Consider the following 10,000-nt stretch of genomic DNA (forward strand, 5'->3'; position numbering starts at 1 on the left):
AGAAACGTGGAGCTAACTCTGCAGTGAATTCAGCAGGGAAATAAAATTTCTACGCATGGTAGTTAGCTGTTTTAACTTTTAGCTGGACCTTAGTTAATAAGCAAGCAACTCATATTTATTTTGCATCCAAGCAGTTCGCAGCAATGGAAACAACAAGGCGGGATAGTTAAATTCGCTGCTAGCGAAGTACTTGGTAAACAAGCTTAATGCACGGGGCTAGCGATAAGCGAGTATAAAGTAAATTAAAGAAGGTTTCAGTGTGACGCGCGCAATACTTAGTTGTAGCATTAGATTAAATGCTCTTAGTTTACGTTCCTAGAATTTATTCTTTTTCAAGTTTACCTAGTCTTCAAACGGGTGTTAAATCCAACAACAATTTCATCTTCCTGTAAATAAACACAAGCTGACCTTGTGACCTCTAGTTTTCAACTTTTCCAGAGTCACACACAAGGTTGCTTCCACAAAACGCAGTTTTATTATCATCCAGAAATTGAAACGAACAGCAATGGATAAAGGATTTTTACTGATTGTGATGGAGATCAGTATTCAACATGATGGTTGCCGAAGACTTTTCTTGCCTCTTTGTTCAGTGCCGGTAACCGGAGCGGAAGACAGGCACAACGATGGGGATGTTTGTGATTCCTTACAATGTAGTCCAAGATCTTATTTCTTCATTTTCCCGAAATGATAATACACTAATTCTAACCATTCCGTTTCCACTCGATAACATGTACATGTTGCGAAGAGCAAGTCATACATAAACTGCATAAATATATTAGAAACTCAAATTCTAATAAACATAGCTCATTTTTCAATGGAAAACAGAATTATAAAGCCCATTTGATGTCCGATGGACACCGATTACTTTATATAGTCACAGCATTCAGGGTTTTGGGCGCCCTAAAAATTGCGACTGAAGTAATGTGGGCGCGCAATGTAAAGTGGATGATTAACGTTCTTTAACCTCAATCAATCGTTCAGAACATTTTATTTCAACTCGTAAACATGAAAGAGAAGAACTGTTGAAGCATATGTTTATAAAACAAAGCCTCTTAAGAACCATGTTACCAAAAAAAGATAGTAGAAATACGATATGTTTCAATTTACTGTCATAAGAGTAAATACAGATTTTACAACACGAAATAACGTGTCCCTTAACTTAAGCCATGAGGACATAAATTTCGTAAATTCTTGAACTCGATAAAGTCGCTAGGTTCTCTTATACCAGGAGGGAAAGCATTCAAATTTACCAGTCTGCGAGCAGGGTCTCTCACCTGACTAGATTGTGAAAAACCTAAAAATCCATTCTTAATTAAAACAACTAAAGAAAACCTATATAATGTCAGCTATCTATCAATTAAACGGTGCTTAATCAACTAACAAAAGTTCCGGTTGGCTGTGTGATCTTAATTCTTTAATGTTCCAACCATACTAAGCTTTTCTACTTCATCTACTTTGTTAAACTGATCATGAACACATGCATGTTTGCTTTTTTTCTGATTATTTCTACCATGAAAAGTTTCATAATATACCTGTTTCTTTAGTATCTGCACTACATAATTACAATACCCGCAGCGCATCATCCAATCAAGTTTTCATACCCTCATTTCGAACTAATCTTAGGAGATTTTGCCCCAGCATTTTTGGAACTGTCTTTTTGGAATAATATTCCGCAATTCATCAGGGACAAACTATCTCACTGGTTCCTTGCTCAATACTAATGAAAAATTATCTTTTTCATAACTTACTAAGCTATTTTATTATCTATTTTCCTTCACTTTTTTATTGAAAATTTCGTATTTTGTTATATGTAACTTTAAGGGGTATAGCATTAGTTGTAGACGTGGCCCTCTCATTTCCTTCCACTATACTGTGTAAATTAATTTAAGTATTGTAATTTTGTATCGTACGTTTATTACTTTTTTTGACGCTTTATCTACTTAATTATGTATCAGTTAGGGTTTGGAGAAATAAAAACATACTAATAATAAAAATAAATTCTAAAAAAATTCTACTCGGCTGTCAGATCAGTGACATTGGCGTACATTCTTGTGTCGTACTGACTGAGGTTTACATATGTCTGCAAAAGAAAATTTGGAATGTGTTAAGCTCAGTTTTACTTAATTGTTTAAGCCAAGAAGTTCATACCCTAGTTGATTTAAACATTGAAGAAGGCCACGAACGAGGGAATACGGTAATAAACAAGTGGTTGTGAGAATAAAAGGATTAAAAATGGAACATAGATGACAGTGAAAGACTAGGCTTTTCGGCGCAGGTACGTTTGAATTAATTAAGTTTTCGTGGAGACCAGAACGTCAGGAGAAACCCCCTTCATTAATCCCAGCGCTGGCGTAGTGGTGAGAGCACTTGTTTCCCACAAGTGTGGCCTGGGTTTAATTCCCAGACTGGCGTCATATGTGGGTTGAGTTTATTGGTTTTACTCATCTCCGAAATATTTTCCTCCTGGTAATACCGTTTTCCCCTCTCCTTAAAAAACCAACGTTTGATTTGAGTTGGTTAATTTGCTTATGTCAGTTTACAGTGTCCCCAATTAATGCACTAGAAGACTAGACACTCAAATAAAGTTCCTTTTATTTCCTTTCCTTTCCTTTCCCCAAATTTTCTCTTGATTTCTTTACCTTGTGATTCCTCTCCATATCCTTTATTTTTCTCCTCAGCTTTTCAAATGTCGGTCGATCACTTGGGTCTTCTTCCCAACACTTCATCATGATTTCATACCTAAAATTAAAAGGTTCTTACTTCACTATTGGGAGGTTGTTTATGCAAGCATTAACTCATCTACTTATTACTCAATATCACAATTGAGAAGTAAGTATTTTACAGTTTGCTGTCCACATGGCTTGGCTTTGGCATTCTGTATCCTTGTTGAAGTTTATCCGCAATAAGCCTGGCGTTTGTGTCCGGGTATGGTGATCCACCTATGGGTATAAAGATCCAGCCTCAATAACACTTGATACGAAAACGTGAAATTTGCCCAGTTAAGTAAGCGATACTGATTGCAAAACTATTTTCAGTTAAAAGTGTGCACATTTTTGTAATTAGGTCAAATCATTTCTAAATTCAAGCGTACCAATTGTTAGAATTTCATAGAGAAGGATGCCATAACTCCACCTGCAAAAAGGAGTGAAACAAATAAGATGCAGGAAATGAGACTGGAAGTAAGGAAGCATGCATTTCAAAAATGGAACAATCATTAGAGAAAAGAAGTAACAACAACTCTTAGGAGGAAGATATTTAGGTCTGCTGCAAAATGAAACGGGAATGGACAACAATCACTTCCAAAAGGAAAATAATTTAAACTTTTTACTGACACGGATATACTTACACATCACTTTGTGTTGTGTACACTCCGTAAAGCAAGGCCTCAAATGCAGTCCACTTAACAGGTAAACGACCCTATGTACGAAGACAATTACAGAATACTCTTAGAAAAAACGAATACATCTGGTACTTGATCGTAGCAAATAAAGCATTTTCGCAAAAGCAAAGTTTAGCTGTAGCTTTACCCGACTTTTTTTGGTATAAATATCGTCCTGGCCCACATTCCTCGCCATCCCAAAATCTGTCACCTTGCATCTCTCTCCTTCACCAACAAGAACATTTCTCGCCGCCAAGTCGCGATGCACAATCTAACAGAAATTGAGTATGAATGTGTATTAAGAAGTATAGTAAATTTAACGACAAAATTAACTCTATCAGAAGCGTCCCATCTTCAGTAAATGTCAAAGTATTCTAAGTGGGCCTCATTATCGAGGGAACACATCCATATGAATCTACAATTTCTAATGATTGACCATAGTTTGAGTCCTGTAATGCGGTCTCATCAATCAACAGCGAATAGAAGAAAGATTTTCTTATCACACACGACATTAGAAAACGCTAACCGGTAGGAGATAATCAAGTTGTTCTATTTTAACACCGAAGAAAAATCCACTAGTAAGTAATAAGAGTAGAAATTGCACCCCTGGCGTCCGAAGGGAAACCTTTAGCTTTAATCACCCACCCAAACATTCTTTTCAATTAAATTCGTGTTAATTTACGTGCACGGACATGTTTCACAACAGCCATAGTTTGATCCTACTCTGAATTGGAGCATCATGAAGGCAGCATAAAAGGATGCAATTCAAAGACCTGTAACCTCTTAAGTTACATTCACAGCTGTCTAAACTAAACTGAACTTCCATAGGTCAGTTATATGTCTCCTTGTCAGCCTGGTTGCAGTTCTGTTTCACTTACAGTATCAATGTAATAATGAATATCCTGCAAATGTATTTTCATGGCATTCTAAACATTTATTTCCTATTGATGGATGCGGACTGATGGCGATCTTCCCTTGGTGAGCAAACCTTTTTCGAACACAAGTAACACATCCCATCAGCAACCTGCCAAGCGAATTTTATCAGCTGTTCCGAAGTCAGATTGGTCTCCGGTTGTACATCCGGGTCCTTATAGTAAGTGTCGTTCAGTCCTCGGCTCTTTCTTAGGTATCCCAAGAGGTCTCCAAATGGAACATACTCGATCAAGACCATCAGTGGTTCTGTGGAAAACAAGGTTCCTGAAATTTGGTGTGTTCATATTCATCCTAGGAATTACTAGCTTCTTTCAACACTCTCTTAACAAAATTCCCAATCCAAATTAGTCACGTTTTACACCATGAAGAATAAAACTGATCCATGTTGCAAAAAGAAATTAACTTCTTGATAAACTTGACTCAAGATTCTTGAGTGTACTTTTGCTTATTCTTTGAACCACGTTCCATCCCTAGCCCGCCTCGAGCTACACCAGAATTGGCTTGATTCATTTCTTAAATGAGAGAAAACAAAACAAAACAAAACAAATTTAAAAGCACAACAAATTATGAAGACGTCAGTTTTACCGCTTTCAGTGACGCATCCGATGAGCTTGATAACATGAGGATGAGGTTTCATTTTTTTCATCAGCTCCAATTCTGACAACAGATCCTTTCTATCTGACGGAGGAGCATTGACTAGGAAGTAAAAAATAGAAGTTCTTGATGGCAGTTGACTCGGGACTGCTAAAGTAGTACTACAACAGATAATCGTTGAAGTGTAAATACTTTGAATTGTTTTAGCTAAGAGCAAAATAATCCAATTGTGGAACAGAACAAATGATGTTACGCGAGGATCAAGTTTACTTATGGAGGATTGTAGTTATTAACGCCATTTTTTTTTATTAATTTAGCGAGAAACTGCATGGCCAGCAGTAAAAGACATGTACTTTTTCATATATAGTGCTGATATCCTTTGATCAATGTCTCAAAGCAAGCTCACTTTATAAACCTTATCAAGCCAGTTTACCGCTTCCATTGTGCGCTTTTAAAAGCAGTATCAACAAATGAGTGAAAGCACGTGTCAAGGATAAGCGGAAACCAACCTTTCAGCATTTTTACTGCCACTGTCGTTTCCTCCTGATGTTCTCTTACATTTTTCACTGTTGCCTGGGCAACCTGAGAAAAGGCTCCTTTACCGATGATTTTGATAACATGAACATCTTCTTGACTCACTTCCCAGCTTCTTCCAGACGGATGAAGTGGCATGTAAGATCCACTCCCTGCAGCTTGACTCGCAGACTCCTTCGTATTTAGATCGCTGGGAAGTCCTACGTTGTCTTTAACTTGCAAAGATACTGGATTCTGGTGATAATTAATCCACAAAAAATGACAGTAAAGCTCTAATTGTATCTCTCAGGGCTACTGCAATGCTAGTCTCTATTTCCATTATCGTCCATCTTTCTCCCCAAGATTTGCTTTGAACATGATTCAAATAACAGACAACCATTGCAACGAGTATTCCAGGAGGGGAACAGTTAGGGCAGTGGTAAGTGTAGCGGCCTTGAACCAGTGCATCCAGCTTAATTCTACAAGAATCCACGCAATTATAAACTTACTTCAAGAGAGATGTGTAGCAAATAGAGTATATAATGGAACAACAGGATAGCAACCTTAAGCCTACAAAGAGAGAGTTTGGCGAGCTTACAACGGTCTTCAATAGACTTGAAGGGGCCAAAACCCATTGCTCCAACGCGTTACTAAAGTTCTTCTTTAATGTCAAATATCCTTAGTTTAAAGAGAACAGGCGATGCGGGGAACGTTGCGATAAACGGTGCGAAAGCCATAATCGATACGGTTGCTAGAGAAATAAACAAGGAAAATACAAGTTACTACAACAAAAGGACGAACCAAAACACAAGAATATAGAAATAACAAACTAAGCAGAAAAGACGAGCCAAAAAATAATACTTACAAACGTTATATGGCCTTTAAAACGGACAAACGAAGCGATGTAGGAAAAAAACGCAAAACCTAAAACTGTATCCTCCGAAGCACAAACGAGAATGAATAAAAAGCAAAGACGCGAATTTATACTAATGAACTAAGGAACAATAGACAAAGTTATGCAGGAAAAACTAACAGAATAATAATGAAAACGACATGCAAGCGTGACACACAAAAAATAATGTTCCAAAAACAAAAGAGTTCATTCATGAAGAATGCCGCCGCAACATCTGGCTCCCCTAAGAGTTCAACCGGCAGAAAACTCTTACAAACAAATTATCTAAAAAAGATAGTTCTCCGTTCTCTGAAATCAACATGCCTCCTCTGGCTGGGATTCAAACACCCGGTCTATACGTCTTTCTCAAGTATCAGGATAAGCTTGTCAACTGGGCGATCAAGGAAAGTTGCTCCTGTGGTAACCTTGACAGATCGTACATATCCTTCTTCGTCAGGGTAACTGTGGACAATACGGGCCAAAGGCCAATGGTTCCGTGCTACACGGTCATCAACGATCAGGACCAGGTCTCCCTTGTCAAAGTTTCTCCTGGGACGATTCCATTTTGATCTTTGCTGAAGGCATTGAACGTATTCTCTTCTCCATCTTGACCAAAATACGTTTGCAAGGTACTGGACCCTCTTCCATCTCTTGCGCAGATAAACATCTTCTGTCTGGAAGTTTCCAGGAGGGGGTAGTACGACTTTAGACTTCATCGTCAGGATGTGATTCGGTGTTAGTGGGTCTAGATCTCCTGGATCACTGGAAGGAGTGGTGAGAGGTCTGCTGTTTATAATACACTCTACTTCTGCCATCAGAGTTCGAAACGATTCGTCGTCAAGGTTACGACCATGTTCTCGCATTAAGGCGGTGAGGATTGAGCGGACTGAGCGTATTTGTCGTTCCCAGACGCCACCCATATGCGACGCAGACGGTGGGTTTTGCTTCCATTGCACCCAATCAGCTTTGAATTTCGCGCATAAACTTCTCTGGATTGCGTTGTTGTCCATCTCTGATATCGCTCTTTGCAATTCTTTCTCTGCTCCGGTAATATTTGTTCCTTGATCGGATCTGATTTCACGTACAGGCCCTCTTCTTGCTATAAAACGTCGCAAGGCATTTAGAAAGGAATCTGTTTCCAGGGAGTTTGCCGTCTCTATATGTACAGCTCGACTAGACAAACAGGTAAATAACGCACCATAACGCTTCAATTCCTTTCTTCCTTCTTTAATGTAGAATGGGCCAAAGTAGTCGACGCCAGAGTAAGTGAATGGAGGTGCTGGGGCAATTCTTTCTTTGGGAAGATCGGCCATCCTTTGCTCACCAACTACACCACGAAGCCGCCGACAAGTCACGCATTTGGAAATGAAGTGCCTCACAACGGAATTGGCGTTTATGATCCAATATCGACTTCTGAGCGTGCCCAAAGTGATGCCGCGACCAGAATGCGCAACCTTCTCATGTGCATCTCTAATGATTAGATCTACTACGAAACTCTTCTTGGGGAGGATGATGGGATACTTGAAATTATCGGGAAAGACTTGCGATCTGCTGAATCTGCCCCCAACGCGCAACAGGCCGTTCTGGTCAAGAAAAGGATCAAGGCGATATAACGTACTAGTTTTCTTGATTTCCGCTTTCTTGACTCTCACGAGGTCGCGATTCTTCTGACGCTCTTCTCCTTGAATCTTGCGCAGGGCTTCAGATTCTTTTGGAAACGCACATCCTTGTACCAATTTGAGTATGATTTCCTCGGCGCGTTGTAATTCCTCAACTTTTAAGGGTTGGCTGCTCAATTTTCCTGCTCTGCGTGTTTCCAACGGCGTTTGCACATGAGCTAAAAACTGCTTGAGGCGAAGTATCCGGGCCACGCATCGTTTCATACGGTTCCAATTTGAGAAACGCGCGAACCTGGTCAAGATTTCCTCCTTTTCATCAGAAACGGTGGCATGTGTTACAACTTTCTTCACTTCAGGATCATCGGCAAAGACTGCGTCTAAATCGCAGGGAAACGTAGGCCATTCACTCTCGGGATGCCACAAAAAATCTGGACCTCTGACCCATCGATGTCGTTTAGTTATCTGATTGCCCTCCAAACCACGTGATGCGTCATCAGCCGGATTATTTTCGGAGTCCACATGCCTCCATTGGATAGGATCTGTGTCATCTCGAATTCTTTGCATTCGATTTGCCACAAACACGTGAAAACGCTTCCTTTCGTTTCTAATGTATTTCAACACGGTGGTACTGTCGGTCTAGTAGATCTCTCCATCAACAGGATCGCCTAATTCTCTGGAAATCATTCCTCCTACTTGAACAGAGGTAGTTGCTGCTGTAAGCTCTAAACGCGGAATCGTCATGGCCTTAAGGGGTGCCAAACGAGACTTCCCCATCAGAAACGCACAATGAATGTTACCCTTGTCGTCTACACTTCGTAGATACGTCACCTGACCATAACCAGTGGCACTAGCGTCCGAGAAATGGTGGATTTGCCTTGACACGACAGAACCAAAACCGTTCGGGATGACACAACGGTCCATTGAGAAGTCTTCTAATGCTGATAGTTGGCTTCTCCACTTTTCCCAACGTACACGGAACTCGAGATCAATCTCTTCATCCCAGTCTATCTTCATGCGGCAAAGGTCTTGCAAAATCTTCTTTCCGTTCAATAGAAAAGGCGCTGCTATTCCGAGTGGGTCATACACTGAACAGATGGTGGATAAAATACCACGGCGGGTGAGTGGCTTGTCTTTAAGGATTATCCGGAACCCTAGCGTATCCGATTCAATAGCCCACTGTACACCAAGGGCCCTTTCAACTGGAAGGAAGTGGCAACTTAGGTCCAAAGTCCTTAAATCGTGTGCGCGAATGTCATGTGGCACGCTCATCAATACATTTCTTCTGTTGCTGACAATCTTAGATAGGTTAAATCCTCCAAGAGAACACGCAGAACGAACACCACGTAATCTTTCAATAGCTGTTTCTTCTGAATCCTCTGATCGGAGACAGTCATCCACGTAAAAGTTATTCCTCAAAACGTCAGCTGTTTCCGAACCAACATGTTTCTCAGCATCATCTGCGGCTTGTCTTAAAGCGAAGTTGGAACAACTTGGGGAAGATACTGCTCCAAAAAGATGAACATTCATTTGGTATTCTGCAGGGGCCTCATCGAGAAGACCGTCAGGCCACCAGAAGAATCGGAGAAAATCTCTTTGATTGTCGGGTACTCGAACCTGGTGAAACATAGCATCAATGTCTTCCATGAATGCGACTGGCTGGTGGCGAAATCTCGTCAACACGCCGACAAGGCGACTCGTCAGGTCCGGTCCTTGCATGAGTTGGTCGTTCAGTGATGTCCCTCCATAACGTGCGCTGCAGTCAAAAACGACTCTGATCTTGTCTGGTTTTTTGGGGTGGTAAACACCGTGATGGGGTATGTACCACACTTGCCCTGACCTGGCGGGAAGGCGATCTGGTGGCAATTTTCTGGCAAATCCCTTTCGGATGATGTCATTCATGAAATTGACGTAATCTTCGTGAAATTTCTTATTTCTTGTCAGTTTTCTCTTCAGCCAGCATGCTCTTTGGAACACTTGCTCCTTATTGTCAGGAAGGTGTACGTCTTTAGAGCGGAAGGGTAGAGGTATTTCGTAATGGCCATCATCAGTACGCTTAATTCCTTTATTCAC

General features: G+C 40.5%; 2 protein-coding genes across 2 annotated transcripts in view; both read right to left on the minus strand.

Annotated features, from left to right (window-relative positions):
- Positions 1–10,000, minus strand: part of LOC137983809 (uncharacterized) — a 46,203-nt gene that overhangs the window by 43 nt on the left and 36,160 nt on the right. The window contains exons 10-18 of the mRNA XM_068830986.1: positions 5,416–5,674; positions 4,898–5,008; positions 4,368–4,558; positions 3,528–3,650; positions 3,347–3,417; positions 3,092–3,132; positions 2,843–2,939; positions 2,640–2,739; positions 1–2,080 (exon numbers count right to left, since the gene is read on the minus strand). The exon at positions 1–2,080 is cut by the window's left edge and continues 43 nt beyond it. Coding sequence (XP_068687087.1) covers positions 2,012–2,080; positions 2,640–2,739; positions 2,843–2,939; positions 3,092–3,132; positions 3,347–3,417; positions 3,528–3,650; positions 4,368–4,558; positions 4,898–5,008; positions 5,416–5,674 — 1,062 coding nt within the window. The 3' untranslated portion in view covers positions 1–2,011. The remainder of the gene's footprint in view (positions 2,081–2,639; positions 2,740–2,842; positions 2,940–3,091; positions 3,133–3,346; positions 3,418–3,527; positions 3,651–4,367; positions 4,559–4,897; positions 5,009–5,415; positions 5,675–10,000) is intronic.
- The window catches only part of LOC137983430 (uncharacterized), a 2,071-nt gene continuing 2,019 nt past the window's right edge, over positions 9,949–10,000 (minus strand). Inside the window, exon 1 of the mRNA XM_068830624.1 lies at positions 9,949–10,000. This exon is cut by the window's right edge and continues 2,019 nt beyond it. The gene's annotated coding sequence lies outside the window, so the exon portion shown is untranslated.

Source organism: Montipora foliosa, chromosome 13 (genome assembly GCF_036669935.1).
Source record: "Montipora foliosa isolate CH-2021 chromosome 13, ASM3666993v2, whole genome shotgun sequence".
NCBI lineage: Eukaryota > Metazoa > Cnidaria > Anthozoa > Scleractinia > Acroporidae > Montipora > Montipora foliosa.